General features: G+C 39.4%; 2 protein-coding genes across 7 annotated transcripts; one reads left to right on the top strand and one right to left on the bottom strand.

Annotated features, from left to right (window-relative positions):
- The first annotated feature begins 67 nt into the window (after window positions 1–67).
- On the top strand, window positions 68–11,403 carry zgc:154046 (Carnitine O-acetyltransferase-like). The gene is made up of 14 exons (XM_057832808.1): window positions 68–213; window positions 2,194–2,463; window positions 3,259–3,377; window positions 3,831–3,884; window positions 7,384–7,549; window positions 7,648–7,822; window positions 7,892–8,070; window positions 8,145–8,245; window positions 8,333–8,452; window positions 8,543–8,665; window positions 8,752–8,887; window positions 9,095–9,157; window positions 9,238–9,375; window positions 9,687–11,403. The coding sequence occupies exons 1-14, from the start codon at window positions 187–189 to the stop codon at window positions 9,900–9,902; spliced, it is 1,887 nt and encodes a 628-aa protein (XP_057688791.1). The 5' UTR covers window positions 68–186; the 3' UTR covers window positions 9,903–11,403.
- Window positions 10,150–26,274, bottom strand: adamts13 (ADAM metallopeptidase with thrombospondin type 1 motif, 13). 6 transcript variants are annotated; one of them, XM_057832802.1, is made up of 29 exons: window positions 26,124–26,274; window positions 25,819–25,882; window positions 25,591–25,724; window positions 24,399–24,482; window positions 24,198–24,322; window positions 23,917–24,123; window positions 23,066–23,200; window positions 22,608–22,758; window positions 22,429–22,533; window positions 22,189–22,340; window positions 22,047–22,110; window positions 21,761–21,887; window positions 21,550–21,698; window positions 21,361–21,481; window positions 21,082–21,162; window positions 20,814–20,995; window positions 20,558–20,714; window positions 16,083–16,209; window positions 15,814–15,993; window positions 15,504–15,702; window positions 15,329–15,434; window positions 15,124–15,253; window positions 13,248–13,424; window positions 12,965–13,169; window positions 11,698–12,025; window positions 11,483–11,626; window positions 11,213–11,392; window positions 10,559–10,734; window positions 10,150–10,446 (listed from the first exon to the last, which is right to left on the bottom strand). In XM_057832802.1, the coding sequence occupies exons 1-29, from the start codon at window positions 26,223–26,225 to the stop codon at window positions 10,291–10,293; spliced, it is 4,248 nt and encodes a 1,415-aa protein (XP_057688785.1). In that variant the 5' UTR covers window positions 26,226–26,274; the 3' UTR covers window positions 10,150–10,290. The 6 variants fall into 6 exon arrangements, 5 of the variants coding, with proteins under 5 accessions (XP_057688785.1, XP_057688786.1, XP_057688788.1 ...); XM_057832803.1 differs by having other exon boundaries at window positions 15,329–15,431; XM_057832805.1 differs by having other exon boundaries at window positions 23,977–24,123.

Raw genomic sequence — 26,274 nt, 5'->3', positions numbered from 1 at the left:
CTGACATTGGCCTACAGTGAGTCGGCATCAAAGTTGAAAAGCGGGTATTTAAAGGAGTAGCAGTTGTCTTTCTCGCTACATCCGAGGGGGGGCGGGCGGCTCAGAATAGACGCCAAGCTCGTCCTTGAGACATGACTGCTCCAAGCTTTGACATCTTTAAAGACACCGGGGCGTCGATTTGACAGCATGTTGGCCGTTTTTGTCAGAGCCGCGGTGAGTGGACTTTGAGTGCATTTTACAAGTGCTAGCCTAGATTAAATAAATGCTTGAATACTAACGCGCGTTTGTGTATGCACTGACTACAGCGGGACAGGGTATGACAGGGGGTGGGACGCAACTCGCAAACTACCCTGGACAGCGAGACTGTTTGCGATTAGCTGGCATTTTCACGTTTATGTTATGGCGCAGCAAAAATTAAAATAAATATTTTTTAAAAACGTTGCGTTCATGTCGTCATTCTGAACACTAGCTTGTTTCTCATTTTTCAGCAGGCCGGCCGGGCGTGACATTACGGCAGCTTAGCAGTGCAGGCTGCAGAACTGTTCTACTACGGCACAACCTTACTCTTAATGGTTTTATAAATATATATAACACCGCGTGTTGATTTCAATTCGTCGTCGTTTAATTGAAGCTTAATGCACTGCTGCTGGAACAACATCACTGCATGGTAGTAAAAACAATTATTTATTTTGAAGAGATTTACCGGAAGTGTCATATTAAACACGCTTGCCGTGTTTTTAGGTTAAAAAAAATACACAAAGGCGTACAAACATTTCATGCTAGTGCTTTTGAATTCTTACTGGTTAATTCTTGAATATACAAATGCATTAATAATAATCTGTCTGTATTAGTAGTTTAAATTATTACTACAATTAGCACGTGTATATCGATAAAGTTAAGTTACTGTGTGTACTGTGCCTGTGCTCCCAATTGCTCGACTTTCCTTCCAAATTCGAAATTATTTACGTTAGTTTCATTGTGGACTGAAAATTTCCCATAAGTATGAATGGGAATGTTCGTCAAAATGTGCCTGGGATTGAGATAAATACAACCACCCTAAATGTGGGCATGGAATATAGCGAAAATATTACTTTAATTATAGATAACATTAGTCTACAAGCCAAATGCTTCCTGGATAAAAGTAGGGAAATCTTACTAAATTTGGGTCACTTAAAAAGAAAAATTAGGTCAAAAAAATCAATGGGCTATAGTTTTTAATATACAGTATCTGGCCAAAATGTTAAAATCCAAGCAATTTCGCTAAAATGTATTGTAGTTTTTTGTGTACTATATTGGTGTTTTGGATAAAATACATTAATGAACGCACATTTCATAAGCAGTGGCACACACAAATATATCCATCTCATGTCAATTGTAGCAACTTGTAGAACTGATATAATTACACCAATGTGTCTTTGTAATAACTAACAATAAATATCTTGAATACTTTAGTCAACCAGCACTAAAACCCTAAAAACTAAAATCTTTTATTAATTTTATTATTATTTATATTATTTATAAAATACTGTATGTACAATCATGTTAAAATGGACCTTTTCAGAAAGTATGATGCAAGAAAAAGCAAGTGTGATGGCGATAAGCACATACTTTATTTGGCTACACAGATTTCTTGCTTGTGCCAATGTTTGTTTCGCCATTCCAAAGGTTCAACTGTGTTAACCTACTATTTTGAGATAACACGGGGCACAGAAACACATCTGCTTAAGCTGCTATATTGTTTTGGTGTCAGTTTTCACAAACCAAGTCATCCTTCCGGAAAGGAGGTTTTTTGTAACCCCTTTGAGATGATGTTCATTGCAAACTAGCTTTGCCTTGCCATCCAAGATTGCGGTTACTATCTGTCAATCTTTGACAAAAAATGACATATTGTGACAGTCCGATTTGTAGGCCAATCAGTGCCACTGCGGTTATCCCAATCATGAGTTAACAGCTCATTTATGTGCAGGTAGATAGTCATAATACTTCATTTGTTATCAGGGTTGTGCAAAACCTGTCTGTGGAGCTTTGTGAAGGGCCATTGTCCAAAGGAAGTGAATGTAATGACAATATGAATAAATTTGCAGATACAAGATTTGACAATGTTATTGTGTATTTGTGATCTGAAACGTATGATATGAAGATGACACGAATTTGGATTGTTGAGGAGTGTTTTTCTAAACATGTATTTTCCAGCTGCGGTATGGCATGGTGAAGCCATGCCGCCTGCTCGGTCCAGCTACACACATCCAGAAGAGGTCCCTGGTTCACCAGGAGGGTTTACCCAAGTTGCCTGTGCCACCCTTGAAGCAGACCTGTGATAACTATCTGGCTGCTCTGGAGCCTATTGTTAGTGAAGAAGAGCTGGAACACACAAGGAAGCTGGTGGAGGAGTTTCTAAAGGGTGGCGTAGGGGAACGCCTCCAGAAGGGTCTTGAGCGACGGGCCCGAAAGACAGACAACTGGGTAAATAGCGCATGTAAAGTACCTCCCACTTTATATTGCAGTGTTGCAACGATCGATTGTCAACCTTCGTCGTTTACAGATTTGGCTTATGTACTCACGCTCTGTACAGATAATTGTGCAAAAGTGTCTATGTTTTTATTTTCCACAAAGTCCCAAAAATCTCAATCAATCAAGATTAAACTACATTTAGTTCTCTATTTATGTATTTTGCTTACAGTGTGTTGTCATCTGAAAAGGCTGAACAAAGTAACATGCCTATTTGGATTTACAGGTTTCCCGGGTTACTAACGAGTTCCGTTCCTACGCAGGTGACATAACCTGAATTTCTGCATAAATCGAAATTCACCCTTTAAATATCCCTCAATACGCCCTGAATCTCAAAATAACTATCCAAAAACGTGTTATATGTAATATTAATAAAATTAAGTTAAAATAAAATAAGCAACAAAATAGCAGACGAGAGCCGGCGTCGAAGTCGAAAATCACGTAATTCGGGTACGTCGTATCTTGGGTACTACCTGTAGTAAAGAGAATACGACACCGACATCTGTAAAAAGTAAAAGTAAAGCATTTTCAGGACATACATACCGAACAGTTTTAAAATTGGCCATCCATTGAAGGTGTACCTTATAGTGTTGAAAATCCAGTACTCAAGTAAATTACAGATAACTTGGAAATCCATGTAGTAACAAAGTAGTTGTCCATCATTGCTTCACATCACCGATATTTGGTATATTAAACATTAATGTTTTAGTAAGCCAACTCTCTGGTGCCTCTGTGCTTTTTATTTTATAGTTATCAGAATGGTGGATGCAGTCAGCCTATTTGGACTGCCGGATGCCGGTGGCTGTCTACACCAGCCCCTGTGTGGTTCTTCCACGCATGCACTTCCAGGACCGTCAAGGACAGATGAGGTAAGACACTACCCATATACTACTGTTAGATTTCCACAAGTGTAAAATAAATGCATGACAATGCTATACATTACCAACACCAGATTGGCTATAAACCCATTTCATAAATCATATAATTCCTGTTTGAGACCATGTAAGTTTCTTGGAAACAAGTTGAAATACAGATGGAGTTTCACGCCGACCTTTAGTCATGCTTTCTTCGCCATGTTGGCTATTTAAAGCGGGCTGCTCTAAGCATTGCTTAGCTGTTTTTGACTGCTGTGACCCATGTGATATGCAGTGAACATGACGACCGCATGCAACCAGAGTCGAGCAAGGACAGTGCACATGCATCAGCAGTGTATTGTTTTCATTTAGTACAGAAGTGAATTTTGTACCATTCCATTGGGCATTAGTACAAACTATCGTTTGTCATTCTCATAAGTCACTAACACAGTGGCATCTCCTCTGCAGGTTTGCAGCTAAACTGATTGCAGGAGTGTTGGAGTTTAAAAAAATGATTGACAGGTGAGTTTGACCAGATCTTACACATATTACAGCAAAACCACCAACTTGATCAATCAGTTTTTTTATTTATTTTTTAAAATATTTTTACCCCGCCTACTCCCCACAGTTAGCTGCGATTGTCTCCAGCACCCCTGTGGCCCCCGTGAGGATAAGCGGCTCGGAAAATGAATTAATATTTCTCATATATTGTTACAGTGCCTTGCAAAAGTATTCGGCCCCCTCGAATCTTGCAACCTTTCGCCACATATCAGGCTTCAAACATAAAGATATGAAATTTAATTTTTTTGTCAAGAATCAACAACAAGTGGGACACAATCGTGAAGTGGAACAACATTTATTGGATAATTTAAACTTTTTTAACAAATAAAAAACTGAAAAGTGGGGCGTGCAATATTATTCGGCCCCTTTACAAACTCACTCCAGAAGTTCAGTGAGGATCTCTGAATGATCCAATGTTGTCCTAAATGACCGATGATGATAAATAGAATCCACCTGTGTGTAATCAAGTCTCTGTATAAATGCACCTGCTCTGTGATAGTCTCAGGGTTCTGTTTAACCCTTTAACACCGAACGTGTCGGCAGCGACGCGTTTACGCATGTCGTCTTTGAAGCTTCGTCACGCTGTAATTACGTCACCCACGCGCCGCTGGTTGGTCTCATTTGAAAGTGCGGAAGTTGATGTCCACACCAGTTTTTATTTGAAGTCAATCGACCGAGAAAAACGGGAGATAATGTCATTTGAGTTGTATAGTTTTATTGCACTCATAAATATGCATTAAAACGCTGCATGTACCATGTTTCTATCTCCATATTTCCATCATTTTTTGTCCTTTTTCAAAACCAAAAGCAGCACAAAAGACTACATATCCCAAGATCCGTTGTGATGTCAAGAAGGACGAACCGAATGTGAACATTTTTAATAAATTGCCGAGCTAGGCGCCAACTAAGGAAAAGGAGGCATGAACACCGATTGGATTGCGCGAGCGACTTTGAAACGTGCAGAATGAATCGAAAACTAATTTTAGCGCAAGCTAATGCATTTTTTCATCAACTCAAGGAATAGAAGTAGCTGTATTTGTCGCTGTTTTCCTCTGATTAGTCGGCGTCTCGGCGAGTAGAAGTGACAGCAGCGCTCAAACGGCAGAAGAGTAGGCTGTGTGACGTTGTATGTGACGCAGCTCAGTGACCTGTTCAAAAACAAACTTTATTGAGTGCGCAAAAAAAAAACAAAAAAAACAACAACAACAACAACTATCGGGTCGCATGCCTGAAAAAATGGAATTGAACTGAACTACTTGTCAATATTTTTGAAAATACTTTTTTTCCAATGTTATATATATATTTTTCTTCACTATGAATCTTTTCAATTTTTATATAGATGTGTGTTCGAGAAGCTTGATTGCATGTACGTATACTTTAGATAAGGTGATGGGTATAATACCTAACTTCACAAAGAGATCTCCTCCAAAACCTTTTTGTGTTAGATGATATATATAATTTTTTTTTCTCACTATTTTGCACTGTATATAACCTGTATTGACCATAGTATGTGTAAAGGCCAAAAACGCCTATGACCATACCCGCTGTTTGTGTTGAATAGTCAAACACAAAACTATTCACTCTTATTTTTTTCTATTGAATGTTTATCCTAACAAGTTGAATAAATATTGTCAAGCTTCAAAACGGTTGGTCGAGCATGTTTGGTTGTCATTGGGACACCAACATTAAAAATTTTGAAAAAATATTTTGGAATTTTTTTGTCTTTTTGGGTCCAAAATGTGGATTATAATTGGTCAGTGAAGAAAACAACAGTTTGGACATGAAGTTCAAGGTGTCCTGAAAAAAGGGACCCAACTTGGCCATTGTGAAAATTTTTTTCTTTGAAATATAAAGGCAACATCAAATGCATGCAAATTCGGCCAAAATAGGCTTAGGTGTTAAAGGGTTAAAGTGCAGAGAGCATTATGAAAACCAAGGAACACACCAGGCAGGTCCGAGAGACTGTTGTGGAGAAGTTTAAAGCCGGATTTGGATACAAAAAGATTTCCCAAGCTTTAAACATCTCAAGGAGCACTGTGCAAGCCATCATATTGAAATGGAAGGAGCATCAGACCACTGCAAATCTACCAAGACCCGGCCGTCCTTCCAAACTTTCTTCTCAAACAAGGAGAAAACTGATCAGAGATGCAGCCAAGAGGCCCATGATCACTCTGGATGAACTGCAGAGATCTACAGCTGAGGTGGGAGAGTCTGTCCATAGGACAACAATCAGTCGTACACTGCACAAATCTGGCCTTTATGGAAGAGTGGCAAGAAGAAAGCCATTTCTCAAAGATATCCATAAAAAGTCTCGTTTAAAGTTTGCCACAAGCCACCTGGGAGACACACCAAACATGTGGAAGAAGGTGCTCTGGTCAGATGAAACCAAAATTGAACTTTTTGGCCACAATGCAAAACGATATGTTTGGCGTAAAAGCAACGCAGCTCATCACCCTGAACACACCATCCCCACTGTCAAACATGGTGGTGGCAGCATCATGGTTTGGGCCTGCTTTTCTTCAGCAGGGACAGGGAAGATGGTTAAAATTGACGGGAAGATGGATGCAGCTAAATACAGGAACATTCTGGAAGAAAACCTGTTGGTATCTGCACAAGACCTGAGACTGGGACAGAGATTTATCTTCCAACAGGACAATGATCCAAAACATAAAGCCAAATCTACAATGGAATGGTTCAAAAATAAACGTATCGAGGTGTTAGAATGGCCAAGTCAAAGTCCAGACCTGAATCTAATCGAGAATCCGTGGAAAGAGCTGAAGACTGCTGTTCACAAACACTCTCCATCCTACCTCACTGAGCTCGAGCTGTTTTGCAAGGAAGAATGGGCAAGAATGTCAGTCTCTCGATGTGCAAAACTGATAGAAACATACCCCAAGCGACTTGCAGCTGTAATTGGAGCAAAAGGTGGCGCTACAAAGTATTAACGCAAGGGGGCCGAATAATATTGCACGCCCCACTTTTCAGTTTTTTATTTGTTAAAAAAGTTTAAATTATCCAATAAATTTTGTTCCACTTCACGATTGTGTCCCACTTGTTGTTGATTCTTGACAAAAAATTAAAATTTTATATCTTTATGTTTGAAGCCTGAAATGTGGCGAAAGGTTGCAAGGTTCAAGGGGGCCGAATACTTTTGCAAGGCACTGTATTTGTGTATTTAATATTTTAAGGCTAAAAATATTGTCTGCAAGTCTATTTTTTTCTGGTTATGCCCATGTCAGCTAGAGCTTTACGAGTTGTTTTTTTCTTTACACTATAATTGCTTTATGTCATATTAGATCCAATGGGGGGGGGGTATCTAATGTAATCAACTAATTAGGTCAACAAGCAAGGGTTGCATGTTAGGCCTCCAAAGTTCCACTGTATCTTAAGTGTCAAACCAAACAAATTATTTTATTTGTATATTTTTTATGCATATATATATGTATATTTATAATTACAGTGACACCCTGCCAGTAGAGTACCTGAGCAAGAAGCCACTTTGTATGGACCAGTATTACCAGATCCTATCATCTTGCCGTATTCCTGGACCAAAGAGAGACACCGTTGTAAATCACGCAATTGGCAAAACGCCTCCCACGCACATCACTGTAGTTCACAACTTCCAGGTACTGTAGATGGCAGTATTGTTCTACTCATACTGCTGTTCGACTCAATTTGTTTCAAAGCCCAAAATACAAATTATTGCGCCTGTTTTGCCTTGCAGTTTTTCATTTTGGATGTATACAACAGTGATGGGACCCCCCTTACAGTAGATCAAATTTACATGCAACTGGAAAAAATTTGGAACACCTCTTTGCAGACCAACAAAGAGCCTGTTGGTATCCTAACGTCGCAGCATCGTAACACGTGGGGGAAAGCTTATAATAATCTCATCAAAGGTAATATGGCATAAAATGGCTAACTTCAAATATTATACAGATATCATCATGTTCTCCCTCAATCTGCAGATAAGACAAATAAAGAATCAGTTCGCGCCATTCAAAAAAGTATCTTCACTGTATGTCTGGATGCACCAATGCCTCGCGTGTCAGAAGAACTATACAAGAGCCGCGTCGCTGCCCAAATGCTGCACGGCGGCGGGGCTCGCTGGAACAGCGGCAACCGCTGGTTTGACAAGACATTACAGGTGACTGAATATCCTCAGTTTGATAAACATACCAAGTGATGATGACTGAAAATTTTCCTATTATTTATCTGCAGTTTATTGTTGGTGAAGATGGCACCTGTGGACTGGTGTATGAACATGCACCTTCAGAGGGCCCACCTATTGTGTTTCTCATTGACTATGTTGTTAAATATATGTAAGGTTGCTTCTGTATATATATATTTTTTTGAAAAATATTTTAACCATTTTGAAATGACTAGGAATATATATTTTTGTGTCTCAGGCAGAAGACAGAAATAGTCCGTTCCCCCATGGTTCCTCTAAGCATGCCTCAGAAACTGCGTTTCAACATTACCCCAGAAGTCAAGAGAGACATTGAAAAAGCCAAGCAAAATATGAACATGTGTGTAATTGGAAGTATAATAATAACCTGTTTTTATTTTTTTTTTTGTAGTCAAACATTTTATGCAACTTCTATTCTTCACTTTCCCAGAATGGTACATGACTTGGATGTGAATGTTCTGATGTTCTCCCATTATGGAAAAAATTTGCCAATGCAACACAACCTCAGTCCAGATGCCTTTATTCAAATGGCATTTCAGCTAGCCTATTTTAGGTAAGCTATCCTTTGTGACATTTAATTGAAGCTACACAGTGATGGAGTGTATGCAAAAATGAATTTGTCAAATTTTTGCATTTCAGGATGTATAACACATGTTGTGCTACATATGAGAGTGCATCATTGCGAATGTTCAAATATGGAAGAACAGATGTAATACGTGTAACTACCAAGGAGTCATTGAAATTTGTTCAAGCAATGCAAGAGCCAACTAAACAGGTGTGGTTGTTGTTGAAATATAGTTAAGGCATTGAATGGAGATCAACAAAATTCTACTTTGGCAAGAGATATACTTGGAAGAAGTTTAACCTCCCAAAACAATCAAAGCCATCAGTTGCATCCTATTCAATGTCCCGAGAATACAATGATAATATTTGCATGTTTGTTGACACTTAACTCTGATTAAGCATCAAATCTCACTTGCAGAACACAGAAAGATTAGCACTGCTTCAGGAGGCTGCTAAGATACATAAGGAGAACACATACAATGTGAGAAGTTAAAATTGGAATCTCAGAAAAGTGCCATTTGAGTCAACTTGGCTCCTAAGCAAAGCTTTCTTTCTTTTTAGGCGATTCATGGACAAGCCATTGACAGACATCTTCTAGGACTAAGGTTGCAGAGTATTGAAGATCTCACATCTATGCCGGGGATATTCATGGACACTTCTTTTGCTGTGGCTCATCATTATAATCTTTTAACCAGCCAGGTGTGGTCATGTACATACATCGAAGAATGTCTTTCTAAAATTACTGAAAGTGTAAATGCAGGATTACCTAAGTGAGCCAGAGAACACTCATGTATAATTGATGCTCTTTACCTTGTATACAGTAACTAAGCTTCCATTTTAAAAATTCCAAGTGACATATTTTCCTATGCTACATGTTTTTCACTGATTCCCAACCCGTCGAAAATCACTGCTCTGCTGATATTCAATGTATTAGTCTTGCATTTTACATTTCTTTTTGTGGTTGCATCTCACTTGTGTGCCATCATCCTCATTTTGTCCATTGGTTCCAGGTTGGTTCCAAGACCGACTGTGTGATGTGCTTTGGTCCAATGGTGCCAGATGGCTATGGAGTGTGTTACAATCCCATGGATGAGCACATCAACATCGCGATCACAGCCTTCAACAGCTGTGAAGAGACAAATGCAGCCAAGTATGCACAGACTGTAAATGATGCACTGTTGGACATGGGAGCTCTTCTGGAGGACACAGCTAAAGCCAAACAGTGACCCCACACAAAAACCTGTGGTGTTTTTAGGGGAAGGAGAGGTTTACTGTGCTTTTGTGGGAGCTAGAAATTCACCAGCACCCAAGCACGCCTCAATGACATGGACCTACAATGCACTGCGAGTCTTGGGGGTGGAAACTTAATGTTTGTAATGTGTCTGTGGCGCATTAGGGGGGACTATTGAGGCATGGCCATTGAAATCAAAGACAAGTCTCACTAATGCAAATTGTATATTTTATTACATGCTGTTGAATATCTCTATATAAAAGCACTATGAACTCATTTGCACATATACTTTCAAATGTAACATTTAATTTAACATTCTGACTTCTTGCTTCCATTCATTTCACAACAAAAGTTGGCTCTATCAGATTTTTTTTTTTTTTATCCTAACGTTTTAGAAAAGAATATTTTGCTCTGAAGCTTCCCACTGTGTGCTGGTAATCGCCATTGAATTCAACCTCAGCCATATTTCCTGAGGAGTGCCACACAAACAGCTGCGGGCCTTTAAACACATTGGTCTTCAGCATATCCATGTCTCGGATCTGAAGAACACACAAAAACAAGTTACCTGAAAATGTCCACATGGCAAACGGGTAATGCTTTTTTGTTGTTGTTGTTTTTGCAGTTTATGCAATGTAACAGTAACATGCCCACCATAATGTATGAAGACTGTGAGTTTGTGGTGTTGAAGACCAATCCTATGTGCAGTGCTTGGATTCTGATCTTCACTGAGGGAGGGGCATTGATCAGTACACGACAAGTGTGGTTCGTGTCAGATGTTGTTGGATTCTCAAATTCCCCGCTGGAGGTAAACAGCTGCTTGTCGCAATCTTTGGGTGAAAGTATAAGCTACATTCATAAATCATGCAATCAAATGCATCATCTGTTTAGTTATTTAAATGTGATGTTAGTTATGTTTCTTTTTCTTTAATTGCTGTTTTTTTTTTTTTTAAAGTTAAAAGTTTTTATACTTTTGCCCTCTAAGATGCAATCATAATTTTTAAAATGGGGCAGCATGGATCAGTGGTAGGGTAGTCGTTCCCCAACCCAGAGATTGTGGGTTCGATTCCCTAGCCCTGGTGAACATGTCAAACGATCCTTGAGCAAGATACTGAACTCCACGTTGCCCCCTGACGCCATGTCATAAGTAGTTGAATAAGGAAATAGTGTCAAAGCATTCTGAGTACTTTGAAGGTAGAAAAGCACTACACAAAAGTAAGCCCAGTTACCATTTAAATTCACATCTGTAGCCGTTATTCTGTTTGGTTAGTGTTGCATAATAAGGACATATGAATGCACATATCCTACTTTGATGTTGGCTCTTTTTCACATTTCTCTGTGAGCTGAAGGTGAACACAATGCCATTCCCAGAAGTGAGAAGATTCTGTCGCACAAGAAGGACGTTGGTTCTTGTGGTCAGCGTGCTACTTGCCGCCTGTTCGCACTTGCGCACAAGTGCCAGTCGGTCAAAGAATACAGCATATTCGCCTGTGGAAACAATTTCAATAAATTATTTTTCCCCTTTTTTGTACACTGAAAATTAAGGTGACCTTTGTGTACATGCTGGGTAATGCTCACCTATTCTGCAGTTTAAGGCGCTTGACACTATTTTGACATGAAGTACCTCATCCAGAGGTCGACCAATCGCCACCGTGCACGGACCAATGATGTTGCGCAAGTCAATTGTGCCTGATTCTTGCAGGAGTAGCTGTCCACACACATCTGGTGAGACCCAAATAATGTTGGTAAACTGAATTAATTGCTAATAAAAGTGAACTCTATTTTCTATGTACCTGGTTTAGGTGAAGGACTGGCTGTTGTAGTGGCCTGCGGAATTGTGACTGAACCGGATGAACTTGGAGGTAGATTTTGCATGCGGTATCGTTTTGTCATTGTATTTGGAGTGTGAGACAGGTGAGAATCTGCCTCAAATGCAGGATACATAGCTGTAATGATAACTGAGGTAGATGGCACATTTGTGCAGCTGTCCATGCTGCAGCCCTGAATGGTGATAGGCTTAGGCATGTGCATGCATAGTAAAGGACTGAGGGGCTCGGGTTTAGAGGGCCCCATGCATGATACTGTTCTGGACTGAATGCCATAACCACAGGACACTGAACACTGTAAGTAAAAACAGCAATAGCTTCAAGAAAGCTGCCTAAGAAAGCATCACACAATTCATACATACAGTGGGGAGAACAAGTATTTGATACACTGCCCCACTGTATGAAGAAAATTATGTAGTTAAACAAATGCTTGAATATTCATGATTTGTTGATATCGTTCATTCAATACTACTTGACAAGTGTTACACGTGGCGTTGTGGTCAGAGCAACTGCCTTGAAGTTGCATCATTAATTTCTCTGATATGCCATATTCTGCTCACATTCCAAAATGTGTGTAAGGTTGCATAAGGCTAATTGTCCAAAGGTGATAATGCTAGTGTGATCTTTGTCTCCAATGAAAAAAAAAATTTAAAAAGTACCCAGAACTGCATTTCAAGCAGCAAAGGCTCATCATTTTAAAAAAAAAACCAAGATATTAAGAAGCCATTTTAATATCACAATATTGTGACATCTTTATATTTATGGCTGGATGTATTTTTTCCCCACTTGCCATTTAATTTTACAACATGGTACAGAACTAAAATATTTCATTTTAACCAAAGGATTTTGACTGCATATTATTTGTGCATGGATTACGGACTTGGATGGTTAGACCGATGCTAAATTTGGTAAGAAAATGAAAACAACTTTTTAATTTGATAACGAGCCATTCGTTTAAAAACGTATCTGCTGGTCTATTGTCCAGAGAGAATCACATGATTTAAACTTTCAGGTTGCATTAAAATGGATTATTGTGGACTAAAATGATTTTGACGGATTACTTCAATTGTTATTCAGTGTTATTCAGGGTTTTTCTTTTGTTAGTTTTTTATTGTTTTAAATCAGTGCACTATGTACACAGTGATTGACTGGCAACCAGTCCATTTGGATTGATAGATTTATTTCTATCTTTCGAATGTTTTTTCATATTTGTGCTCAATTTTGATAATAGTACCTGGCTCCATGCTTTTGCCTCCCACCTAAAGGTGCACACCTGCACCAGGCAAGGCACCGTAGTAGCTGGTCTGACTGAGGTCTGACAGCTCTCCTCAAGCACCACACTTTCCTTGCCTTGAACAAACTGAACACAGGACACAATCCTGTGAGCTACACCCAGATTACAAGAAGCAGAGCAATGTGACATGCTCTGAATCTTCCATCTGAACACAAGAAAATGATTGTCATTGGTTTTTGTATTGGAAAACAAAATGAATGTATCGTGTGTGTTTGTGTATTACCTCGCTGGGCAGTCGTGCGTGTTACATGGCACCACTGCTGCGGGTTTTGGAAAGTGACTGCACTCAGAATCCTCCAGAACCATCTCTTCCCCATCTGCCTCCTGAGCACAGTACAGCACTGTGTTGGCAACCCCTCCGCCACATGTTGTACTGCAGATGCCTAGCTTTGATCGCCACCTGGTGGTGGAAAATGTCATAATCTTGAGATCGTAGTACTGTACATCAGCAACATCATACTCAATACAGAGGTCTTGCATTATACTAGTCCTTCTAAAAAAAATTAGCATATTGTGATGAAGTTCATTATTTTCTGTAATGTACTGATAAACATTAGACATTCATATATTTTAGATTCATTACACACAACTGAAGTAGTTGAAGCCTTTTATTGTTTTAATATTGATGATTTTGGCAAAAAAGTCCAGAAAATCAAAAATCCCTATCTCAAAAAATTAGCATATTTCATCCGACCAATACAAAAAAGTGTTTTTAATACAAAAAAAAGTCAACCTTCAATTAATTATTTCAGCTATGCACTCAATACTTGGTCGGGAATCCTTTTGCAGAAATGACTGCTTCAATGCGGCGTGGCATGGAGGCAATCAGCCTGTGGCACTGCTGAGGTGTTATGGAGGCCCATTATGCTTCAATAGCGGCCTTAAGCTCATCCACAGTGTTGGGTCTGGTGTCTCTCAACTTCCTCTTAACAATATCCCATAGATTCTCTATGGGGTTCAGGTCAGGAGAGTTGGCAGGTCAATTGAGCACAGTAACGCCATGGTCAGTAAACCATTTACCAGTGGTTTTAGCACTGTCTGGTTGTGCTGAAAAATAAAATCTTCATCTCCATAAACCTTTTCAGTAGATGGAAGCATTAAGTGCTCCAAAATCTCCTGATAGCTAGCTGCATTGACCCTGCCCTTGATAAAACACAGCAGACCAACACCAGCAGCTGACATAGCAATGATGGCACCCCAGACCATCACTGACTGTGGGTACTTGACACGGAACTTCAGGCATTTTGGCATTTCCTTCTTCCCAGTCTTCCTCAAAACTCTTGACACCTTGATTTCTGAATGACATGCAAGATTTGCTTTCATCTGAAAAAAATACTTTGGACCACTGAGCAAGAGTCCAGTGCTGCTTCTCTGTAGCCCAGGTCAGGCGCTTCTGCCGCTGTTTCAGGTTCAAAAGTGGCTTTACCTGGGGAATGCGGCACCTGTAGCCCATTTCCAGCACACGCCTGTGCGCGGCGGTTCTGGATGTTTCTACTCCAGACTCAGTCCACTGTTTCTGCAGGTCCCCCAAGGTCTCGAATCGGCCCTTCTCCACAATCTTTCTCAGGGTGCAGTCACCTTTTCTGGTTGTGCAGCGTTTCCTGCCACACTTTTTCCTTCCCACAGATTTCCCACTGAGGTGCCTTGATACAGCACTTCTGTTCGCTCAGAAATTTCTTTCTGTGTCTTAGCCTCTTGCTTGAGGGTGTCAATGATGGCCTTCTGGACAGCAGTCAGGTCGGCAGTCTTGCCCATGATTGCGTTTTTGAGTAATGAACCAGGCTGGGAGTTTTTAAAAGCCTCATGAATCTTTCGCAGGGGTTTTGAGTTAATTTGTTGATTCAGATGATTAGGTTAGTAGCTTCTTTAGAATACCTTTTCATGATATGCTAATTTTTTGAGATAGGGATTTTTTATTTTTCTTGACTTTTTTGCCAAAATCATCAATATTAAAACAATAAAAGGCTTGAATTACTTCAGTTGTGTGTAATGAATCTAAAATATACGAAAGTCTAATGTTTATCAGTACATTACAGAAAATAATTAACTTTATCACAATATGCTATTTTTTTAAGAAGGACCAGTATTTATGTCCTTACATTGGAGGGCAAGGGAATGTATTGCAGTTCTCAGATTTAGGAGGAGGTTTTTTTGAAGGGTCACAGTGGAACTCAGGTACCCTCCATTTGGTCTGGTAGTTCACACAGGAGAACCATACCTGTATGGTTCCTGAAGGAACATACATTTATTTACAGATGAGTACAAAACCCTTGTTAATAGAAATTGTATCACATCTTTGCTTACCATTACCACAAGTCTTTGAGCACTGCCCAATAACTGGGCTCCACACAAACACAGGAGCTTGCCTAGAACGTGGCATAAAGCCAGACTTTAAAACAGTTTCACCCTGCTAGGAAAAAATATATATCCTAAGACACACTTCACATTTTGAACCGAGACAGCATGGTCATCTTTTTACCTCCTTTGTTTTGTCCCACCCAGTTGGACAGACATCCACTACACATGGCAAAGATTCAGGAGGTCTTCTTTGATTTGAGCAGAAGGTTTCATTAACTTCAACTTCTTGATTGTCCTCTTGTCGTACACATGACACATTTCTTATTATTTCTCCTGGACCACACACTGCAGAACAATTTCCTGCCTCTGAGACATGCCATCTTAAAACACAAGACGTATGTGAGATTTGCACATTTTCTACTTTTAAACCAAATGTTTTCTATCTATTGAGGCCAACAAAAGCTAAATGTTGTTTCATGTACACTTACTACCTGGCAGGACATAGTTGAAGATGACATTTTTCAACAGCATTCGGCGCTAAATCAGCTGGGCAGTCTGAATCCCGAACCCTTACAACATCAGTGCCATGTTTTTGAACGCATGTTACAGAACGTATTTTCTTTCCTTTACCACAGGAAGTGCTGCAGGGTCCAAATGTTCCTGCACTCCATCTGTGAAACAATCATATTATTAATGAGTATGTTAGTGCCACAAGACAAAACACAGTACTACTGTACTACTGTAATTGTATCACACTGGCCTTGGTGGGCAGGCTGGGAGCTGACAAGATGTATGCAATGGTAAAGGTAGAGATGGTGGACAATGGTGTTCTTCCAGATGTTTATTAGTTTCTTTCTCCACACATACATAGTGATTTTTCTGAACACCTTTAAGCAAAAATTGAAATGAAGATGTTGAGGGGTTTTTTAGTGCAGGGGTGTTAAACTCATATTAGTCGCGGGCCACATCGTAGATAGTTTCCTTTGGGGCGTGCCAAGTTGCCAACTATTGTAGGGCTGCCATGATTAATCAACTACAGGTTGTCCCCAGGTTACAACGTAACCGACTGATTTCGACTGTAAGACAATTGAGTACCCAGTTGTTGTTGTTTTTTTTTTTAAAATAATGTTGACTTTTGTTTCGTGATGCATGCTTTTATTTTGGCGCAGGAAGCGTAGAGCAGGTAGTACTTCCGTACGCGAGTAAGAGCGCATGTACACTAGCAGTGCAACGGTTTGCGGTTCAAAGCCGAACCGTATGGTTCGTCCTGTACAGTTCAATACGCCTTTATGAACCGCGCCTTTTCGGTTTTGCAATTCATTTATTCCGAACGCTTGTGGAATGAATTGGTCGAGCTCTGTGTGCCTGTTTGTGACGTGAAGCACAGCTGTGGAGAAATTCCCGCCCCGCAAATAAATGTCCGATCGCTGTCAAGCAGCTATGTAATAGAAGCAGAGAAACGCCCTCTCTTGCTTACGAGCGAAGTGAAAGTGAAACAAGAAAGAAAACAAAACGATATGGCGAGCGGAGGAGTGGAGGGACCGAATTTTGAGGAAGCACCGGCCTTTTTCAAATCTGCGGTGTGGCAACATTTCGGTTTCCCCGTGGACTACAATGCGGAGGGAGAGAAAATATTGGAAAAAAAAAATAAAACAATTTTTCAAGCATTGCTCAGCGCTTGTTCCCTATGCTAATGGTAACACTTTTATAACATTATTCCGGCACCTCAGCCGGCCGGCATCACCCACAGATATCACTTTCTCAGAGCAGGACTACCCCGAAGAGGACACCACTGAAAACAAACGGCGAGCTTCGTTAATTCATTTGCAACGCTTGACCCGCGTTACATTGTTCCTTCGCGGACATATTTCTCCAATAACGTAATCCCCGACATGTATGAAATGGCACACAAAGCCATCGAAGATGATTTCGCTAAAGCACATAGTTTCGCCCTGACCACTGATAGCTGGACGTCCCGTGCTACAGAGTGCTACTACCAAACTGTGACGGTCCACTATAATTCATACCTGTCAAGTTGTACGGTCTTGGCGTAATCTGTAGATGTGGACACTGATTTTTAAATGTGTACGTTTTTTGTGCATTACGTTTTTTTTCCTTTGTTCGGATTTTGTCACCCTTTTCGGCAACGAGACAATGTGCGTAAATACGTTGATTGAATGACGCCAGAAAAGTCAGAGACGCGGAGAGGGAAGACTGTTTGTTGTGACGCTGTAGCAAACGCGATGCTAGGCTAGGTGGCTCCAATATTTCCTGACTGTAGCCGACAGCCTACAATCTACGCCTAGATATCTCATGTATATAGAACTACTAGAGCTGTCCCGACTAGTCGACGTCATCGATGACGTAAATCCGTCGACGAGCACAACATCCCGTCGACGGTTAATGAAGGGTTAAAAAAATATATGCGCGGAAAGTTTAGAATGTCGGATGCTCTGTATGCAAGCGGGGAAAGCGGCACAAAGCCAAAAGAGCGCACCAGAGTGTCCAAAACATTGACTTATTTCAAAGAAATAAAGGAGGGTACACTCTTGTGTGCTGTCTCTTCACTGCCAAGTTTGGCTGCACATCGGCCGTGAATAAACACCTCAAGCGCCGTCACCGTTTGTAAAAAAAAAAAAAAAAAAAATTTTGTACACCAGAGGGTGCTGTCGCTTTACTAAATAATAATGTTTCATTGACAATGGGCCTATAAGTGCTATTAGTATTGCTAACTGAAAGGTTTATTTCATGTTATGGTTAATTTTATGGTATAGAAAATTATATAACGTTAAAAGGTCATAAATATATACAGTATATACAGTGAGGGCACTCAAGGAAGAGATTGTCAATGATAAGGTAATAAATTAAGGTAAAGGCAATTCATATAGGCAATTCATTGATATATAAATAAGGTTTAAAAGGAAAAAGGTGAAAAGTTTTCAATAATTTCTAATTGTGTTGTTTTATTTGTGTGCACCGTAGCTCTTACAGTGTGATTACATCAAGGATGGAATAAAAGTTGTAAACCATCAGTTTAAGAGGCCATCTTTTCAATCGGGATGCTACACTAGTTAATTCTATCAGCATTTGAAGTCATTGTTTATTTGTGATTTATTATTGTTATTTACGTGTTTATTTGTACTTTAGTAAATAATTTAAGTGTTCCAATATGTTTTTTGTGAATTGATATGCGTCAACAAAAATTTCATTGCTAAATTAGTAAACAAAAACAAAAAATATTTTTTTTAATTATTAGATTAGTCGACTAATCGTAAAAATAGTCGGCTGACTAATCGGGAGAAAATTAGTCGTTTGGGACAGCCCTAAACTACATACGAAATGACAGACTCGGTAGCGTTAGTAAACAGCCGCCATTTTAGAGCAGTAAACTTCTCAGAAAGGCTCTGTTGTAGTGAACCTTCCTAGCGAACCTAAGTAACTTTTTATCTAAAATACTCCTAAATCGGCAAAATCTTGTCTTGAGTCTATCTTTAAAGGATGAAACAGTTTTAAAATTTTCACATGTCGAAAGTAGACAGAAGGGAACTAATGCAAAAACGGGAGCAATTTTATCTACTATAACGGTTGATTCACAACATTAAATGACCTCCAAACATAGCAAAGGTTAATATGTTTTTTTTTGTTTTGTTTTTTGAAAAAAATGGGGAAAAAAACATGAAAGGTAACACAGTTACTTTGCCAAGTAACTTTTTTACTACTGTGTGTGTATTTCAGTAGTTAGTCACTACACGAGCTAAAGAGCTAAGAGGCATTTTAACAGTCGAAAATGTTTACATTTTAAGTGTTTATTTCACTTTCTTAGAAGCAAAATAAAGGCAGCTTTTTTATATTTAAAAAAAAAAAATGCAAACTGAAACCAAACCGAAACCATGATCCCAAAACCAAGGTTCAAACCGAACCGTGGGCTAAGTGAACTGTTGCACCCCTAATGTACACACGAAGAAGACCGTATTGCGCACACAAAGAAGAGCGCATGTACACACGAAAAACTTGAACATATTTGCGCACACGAAGAAGAGCGCACACACACATATGAGGAAGAACCATTTGCTCCCACAAAGAGAGGAGAAAAAGCTGCAAGCCTGCACGCACATTTGTTGCTTGTGAAGCATCCACAGAGGCAACCCCTGTGTATAACAACTTTTGTGCTCTTTAATGTGCGTTTTCGATTGTGATCGAATACTTGGAGCAAGTTAATATGATTGTTTTTGATGATGCGCGAACGCTAACTAAAACATGCTAATTGTTTGTTTGGATCCTTATTGCTGTGTCAGCAGCTAATTATAAACACAAATTTGAATTGCTTTCATTGAAGATGAAACTGATTTAATTTCATTTTTATTTTAGTTTCATTCTGCAAGTGTTGATGTCATGAGCAGCTGAATAAAGTCAGCAATCCACATGGAGTCTGACATCGTAATTTCGGAGCTTAGTTCGCTGTATAGCTAGGACTTGGCGAGGACAGTACAATAACATATAATACATGTTTTGGGATCGTTATTTTTGGGATTTAGAGTTATTTTGGGGTACTAAAGGGGTAATTCCGAATCACGCGGAAATTCAGGTTACGTTGCCAGCGTAGGAACGGAACTCGTTGGTAACCCGGGCACTACCTGGAATTCATAACTAATTATCAATTGATTACGAAGTGGATTGACAACTATGTTAATTGTCAAAACAGTTTGGAGACATAAAAATTGTCCAAATCCTCTTCCCTCAAATCCTCTAGGTAGGAATAATTCCTTTTTAATTTTACATTTTTTAATGAAAAAGTGAAAGGGGATCAATATTCTGCATTTTTTTAAAATAATACATGTTTTTTTCTACTTTTAAAAAATGTTGTATTTATATTTTTTTTAATTTCAAAAAGGGAAAAAAATGTAAATAATTAAACATGAAGTCACATATGATTTACTTTAGACAACCACACATAATGATGTGGCAGGCCATATCTAGCCTCGGTCCTTGCTTTAGTGAGTTTGAAGAGAGGTTAAGGAGAAGTTTGAGAAATAGGACACAGGACACTTTGTGTTAGAAAAAGATAGGCTTAGATAGGAAAAGGATGACACACCATGGTGAGCCCCAACAGGACATAAATTGAAAGGAAAAGAACAAATTTACAAAAAGCTTAGAGTGCAACATTCATGAACAGCATTAGAGTGATACTCGGATTATTAGCATTCATTGATAGGATCTGAACACATTGTGACACACCTAAACCACAGGACGCAGAGCAGGGTGTTGTGACAATGCTCCATATGCCGTCAAATTTAACTTCTTTCAAGTTGCTGTGATCATTAGGAACATAAAACTGATAACTTATATTGGGGTTAGTTTTTACTCCATACTCCTTTCCATAGTTGCGATAAACCTGGAACGAAAATTATAAATGACATCTGTTTTGCGCATAGAGTAAACTTACTGTAGTTTATAATTAAAAAAATATATTTATAATGTTTAATAACCTAACCTGAATGTTTATCTGCTGTTGTACTGGTCCAGCCAGTACTATCTCTTCCATTTCAGGCAAGAGGTCAGGAGTCAAATGGAGACTGTACTCTAGGAAGTTATCATCCAATGGGGAGGGATAGGTCATATTTAATGCCATTCTGCCAGTCCCAGAAACGACATATTTGTCTCCATACATCACAGCTGTAAATGCAGAAGGCAAAAATATTCTTGATTTATTTCAGAATCTTTCTAGCGTGTGATTCTTAGGCTGAGGTCAACTCACTCACCCATATGGGTGAATAGAGGTGCCCTGTTGATGATATGAACCTGTGTGGCATTTAATGGCAAGGACAAGAAAGTAGTGTACTCTGAAAGGGAATGCAGGAAGGTAAAAATAGAACACAAGTCATCATTTTACGTCATATTACACAAATGCACTATTAATACCCATGCACAATCTAATAATTATGATTCCAACTGTCCACGAATGAATGACTTTAATATTACAGTAGCCAACATTTAAATATTTTTCTCATAAAGGATCAGTAAGAATCAACAGCTCTTACCTCTTGCCTGACCTCCAGTATATGAATTGGAGGTCCGTGTGCAGGAAGATCCATTCCCTCCGCACAAACCACACACATCTCTCAGTTTCCCAGAATGCAACACACCATCGCAGCCAAAGAGCTAAAGTAAGGAATACTGCAAATTCAGGATTGAGTCTGTTACTTCTTTTGTATCAACATCATCCCTACCAGACATTTCCCTCGCAGACAAACTCCTGTTGAACTAAAGCTAGGTTGTCCTTCAGCCTCACACCGTGTACCATCAGCAAAATGAGATCCACGGCTCACAATGAAGGCCTCGCCCTTGGACTGACACATGTATCTGCATTGCTCATCACCTGATTTTGGTAAGACTATTTCAAAACTAAGTTCACAGGAGGAATATCTTGTGTTTCCCCACCTTGGGAGAACCCTACTGCAGGGATCCATGTGTAGAAAGAGGCCTGGTCCGAACGAAGGTAAAGTGGTTGGAGATTTGTGCTGGAACACTGCTCGGCCATGAACTCTAGCTGGGTGCGCTCACATGGCTGTGAAGGCAAAGATGTGAGTTTTTTTTTTTTGCATAGATGATGACTTCATAAATTTACACCCACAACTGCTAAAAACCTTCAGTTACGTTAGTCCTTATGTACTGAAATAATTTGGAGCCTTCTAATGGAACACAAGCCCGAAACATAACCACTCACCTTCTGGTTACAAAGTTCAGCCTCAATATCCAATCCGACACAATAATTCCCCCCAAAAGTAGGTCTGAAAAAAAAATCACAACTATTACTTAGTAACTCATTAAAACATGATCTCTAGCTATTAAATATGAACAGTGCTGACCTTGGGTTGTTGCACTCCCGTATGCGGTTAATGACTCCCCCGCCACATGTTCGTGAGCAGGGGGAGAAACCAGACCAGCTAGACCAAGATCCATGCACAACTGCAGAGGTGCTGAGCTGGTCCGGGGAGACACAACGCCCCTTCAGACACCACTGCGAAAAAAACAAAAAAAACAAAACTGTAGTTTGTTTTAATTATGTTTGTACTTCATTCGAATGCCTCGAAAAGTTCTTATATTACTAGATTAGGTCCACATTGGGTCCCATCGAGCAGTGGCACTAGAAGACGCTTGCAGGAGCTGTCATCATTTGGGTCAGTGTGACAAGACAGAACCCTACACATTGGCTGATGGAAAAAGAAACAGTACTATTAGTAAAATGTTTCAACTGATTTCAACAATGCAATAACATGGATTTTACCAGATCTGGATTTGTGAATGTACAGCTTCTTGCAGTATTTCCAAAAGCTATTCGACACTGGTCATCGATTCCATAATAAAGTCCAGGTTTCCAGTCTTGTAGGGAACTTTCTTGGGCAGGTGGATCCCTTACACACTCAGCATTCCCTTCACTGCGAACACAATTAAATATGAAACTCTTTTTGATTCTCGAGGCATAAAACATGATACTGAAGAATCATATCTGTATGCGTGCATGTGTAATGGGGGCAGGGGGGTGCCGTGCAAGCTAGGGACACCTGACTTCCAGTGCGTTCAAAAGAGTGCGCTGGTAGCTGAAGCTGCCAGGCAAGGCTTTAGCTCAGTAGACAGCACGCTCGACTGCCACGGTGATGGCCCGGGACTCGTTGGTGGTGAACGAAAGCGCAGTGACATCAACATCATCAAAGACCCCTGACATGTTTTGGAAGTGCAACTCACTTGAAAAAGGCAAGCAGCTGATGTCTGCTGCAAGACGACCAGGTAAGATCCACACTGTTATAGCCTCCATCAGAGGCCATTATGAAGCCACTCCTGCTGCACATGTTCCCCACTCCATCATGGTTGATTCCAAAACTATATGAAATATGTTTATTTAATGAAAAGTTACTTTACGTCTTCCTTTAAAGAAAAAAAAAAAAAAAGTGATTTTTGTTGAGTACCATATTGGCCCGAATATCAGACGGTGTTTTTTGCATTAAAATAAGACTGAAAAAGTGGGAGTCGTCTTATATTCGGGGTCTAGACATTATACCCATTCACGACGCTAGATGGCGCCAGATATCATTGAAACGAATGCTGAACTTGAGGAGTAATGTTCTGTCATGACAGATCTCAGCTACTCTTAAGTTTAGCCAGTTTGCATTATTTTATTGCAATGTTTTTCCTAATTCAGATTTGTTTCAAGACTACAGTTACAGTTAGACCTCACTTTGATGGTTAATGCAGTTATTGCAATATTGTTGTTTTATCACAATAGATTGGTTTATTTACATTTTAAAAAAAACAGAAGCCATTCATTTACGAATGTGATTGCACTTTAGATTACATATTTAAATGTTCAGATATTAAGATTTGAATGAGGCAAAATAACATGCTTTTTCTCTCAAATATATTGTTATAATCATTTGTTTCAGATGTACTGTAATTATTTTCTGTATAAAAATTAATTTGGTGTTCAAAAAGTCTTTTTTCAAACTTGAGTCTTGAAAAAGAGGGGGTTGTCTTATAATTAGAGCCGTCTTATATTTGGGCCAATACGGTAATTCCATTTTATGAGAATAGTTGAATACCGATGATTTGGTTTTTTTTCTCCTTGCGCCAATAGATTTGTGTACTGGATTCGGCAATACCTGTGTGCAATCTCGTGGGCAATAGTGATCCCTAGGTCAAACCCAGTGTCCTCTGTGATCACACAGCTCCATTGACTGGTACAAGCACCTCCCAGCTGCGTAACTCCCCGCACTTGATTATTACCATCAGGCAGCAACAGGTCATATCTGTGTATTTTGGAAAACCAGACACTAAAAAAAACCTCAATTTTGACCAGTCACACCAGCAATGTGTGACAAACCTTGTAATGTACAAAAACAGATCCGCGTGCAGGGGGTCTGTATCATTAGATGGATTTAAGCGTGCACCCCAGTCGCATACACTTCGAAGAGAAGAGGTGATATTTGTTGACATTTGTATCTCTGGCTGAAATAGGGATCAAGAACAAGTAAGAAAGTTAGGAAAGCTTTCGTCTAACCATGTTCTGCAAAGAGTTGCTGACCTCTGGTTCTGACTGGATAATCATGCGAACCAGGTGAACCCTCATGTTGGCTCCCAAAGTCCTATCTCGTAACAGTTCTGAGGCCTGTGTAAATGAAGAATGTGGCGGAAAACATTCAGGTGTCTTGAAGTTCCGCTCTGAGACCCCCAATTTGGCCAAATTTCAAAATTGTCCAATATGCATGTGTCATACATCATTTGAAAGCTGAAAATCTCATTTTTCTGGGTGAAGAAAATTTTTAAACAGGAGGGCATTTTTGAAAAAAAAAATTTTTTTTTTTTAAACAGCAAAACCCTATCTGGAGGTGAGAGCACGCGAGAGCAGAATTACAGATACTATGACTTTGACGACATATTATCGTGGGCTTACCTTGTTTCGATCCAAAAACTCGATATAGCATGTATCACCGAGTGTTAAGACACAGCTGTGAATGGCCACAGCTAGATTTTTGGGGGATTTTATGGGTGAAACATGGTAATATAGCAAGGGTCGCAATGCAGAAATTGCAGACATCAAGGAGTGGTTGAGATGTTCTTTTTCATATATTTACCCTTTTAAACGTTTTTTCCCCCCCAATTTTTCTTTGTTTGGATCGATTATTTATCGTCTAACATATCGGAGAAAATGCAACAGTAGCAAAAAAAATACAATTAAGCAATAGTTATGAGGTAGATATCCGTGACTTTTTTACAGACACCATTTTTTTTCATTGTGACGTCATTTGTTTAAAAGTTTCAAATATGCGAGTGAATAATTTTTTTAAGTCTTTTTTTTTTTTAAACGAAATATGAGACATCAATTAATGATTCTAAGCTAAAAATGACAGACATTTCGAATGATAAATACAATTACCTGTACTTACCTTGTTTTTATAGCTTGGTTGAAACAAAAGCAGTTGTGCGACGTCTGTAAACAGGGGTTTCCAGGGTAAAATGACAAATTAAAAATAGTTCGGGGGCTTATTGCGCTGTGAATCTGCTGTGGCAGCGTATAGACTAATTGTTCTAACAAACAAAACAGTTCTTGTGGCTTAAAATACAGCAGTTTATTTTAAAGAGGGGTGCAAGACCAGAAACTGCTTTTTCAGTCTTGTCTGTGTTTTCCGCCATATACATAAGAATGGAGCCCAGGATGTAAAAATACAGACAATGCTATGCATTGTTTCATGGATTTGTAATTATTGTTCACTTACAATGTTGAGGTTGGTGAGTATGTAACGTTCTGTATCCTTCTTGTGGATTTGGTGGACATCAGGTCCGACCACTACCAGTAGTTCCAAGTGTGATACATCAGGCATCAGAGTTGACCGACGAGATCGACCACTCACTGCACAATATATACATTCATGAAATGTGTGTTTTGTGTCCGAGATGCACACTATACTGTATTTCATTCAAGCTCATACAGGTGCTCATGGTACCTGGGACATCAGAAGAAAGAGAATATGAAAGCCTTTCTCTCTGTCTGCTGGTGTAAAACATAGGCTGGGTATGGGGCGAAAAATCATTTTGGTTATTTTATTTTATTTTTTTTAACCACGGGTTTAAATACTGAACATTAGCACATATTTTAAGTATCCAGTAAAATATAGTATAACCCTGCAGCTTTGCGTGTTTCACAGATGATAAACAGTTTAAAGTTGAAAAGTCCAATGTACTTAGCAGAGGCCTTGAGCAGTGGGATCATAAGCCACAGTGCTCGCGTCAACGCTAGCGATCCTCTTACCTCGTCCGATGGATTTCTCATTATAGAGATGAATCCAGGTAGCAGGAGCAATAGACAGAGCAGAGTCATGAACACTATTCTGGACCCTCTTCCTGAGCACATACCTGGTCTGCTTTAGTACTAGGACAATATGTGATAGTCCCACACTACA

This window comes from Corythoichthys intestinalis, chromosome 3 (genome assembly GCF_030265065.1).
Source record: "Corythoichthys intestinalis isolate RoL2023-P3 chromosome 3, ASM3026506v1, whole genome shotgun sequence".
In the NCBI taxonomy this organism is placed as follows: domain Eukaryota; kingdom Metazoa; phylum Chordata; class Actinopteri; order Syngnathiformes; family Syngnathidae; genus Corythoichthys; species Corythoichthys intestinalis.
The sequence above is the reverse complement of the archived record's forward strand: the minus strand, read 5'-3'. Positions and strand labels throughout refer to the sequence as shown.

What these genes read in the sequence shown, in the direction of transcription:
- zgc:154046 (XM_057832808.1), top strand. Translation starts at nt 187, where the DNA reads ATGTTGGCCGTTTTTGTCAGAGCCGCG. An exon ending in TTATAATAATCTCATCAAAG is followed by an intron (nt 7,823 to 7,891) that starts GTAATATGGCAT and finishes CTCAATCTGCAG; the next exon opens with ATAAGACAAATAAAGAATCA. An exon ending in TGCAAGAGCCAACTAAACAG is followed by an intron (nt 8,888 to 9,094) that starts GTGTGGTTGTTG and finishes TCTCACTTGCAG; the next exon opens with AACACAGAAAGATTAGCACT.
- adamts13 (XM_057832802.1), bottom strand. Translation starts at nt 26,225, where the DNA reads ATGTGCTCAGGAAGAGGGTCCAGAATAGTGTTCATGACTCTGCTCTGT. An exon ending in CTGAACTTTGTAACCAGAAG is followed by an intron (nt 21,888 to 22,046) that starts GTGAGTGGTTAT and finishes TTGCCTTCACAG; the next exon opens with CCATGTGAGCGCACCCAGCT. An exon ending in GTCTGCGAGGGAAATGTCTG is followed by an intron (nt 21,482 to 21,549) that starts GTAGGGATGATG and finishes TCCTTACTTTAG; the next exon opens with CTCTTTGGCTGCGATGGTGT.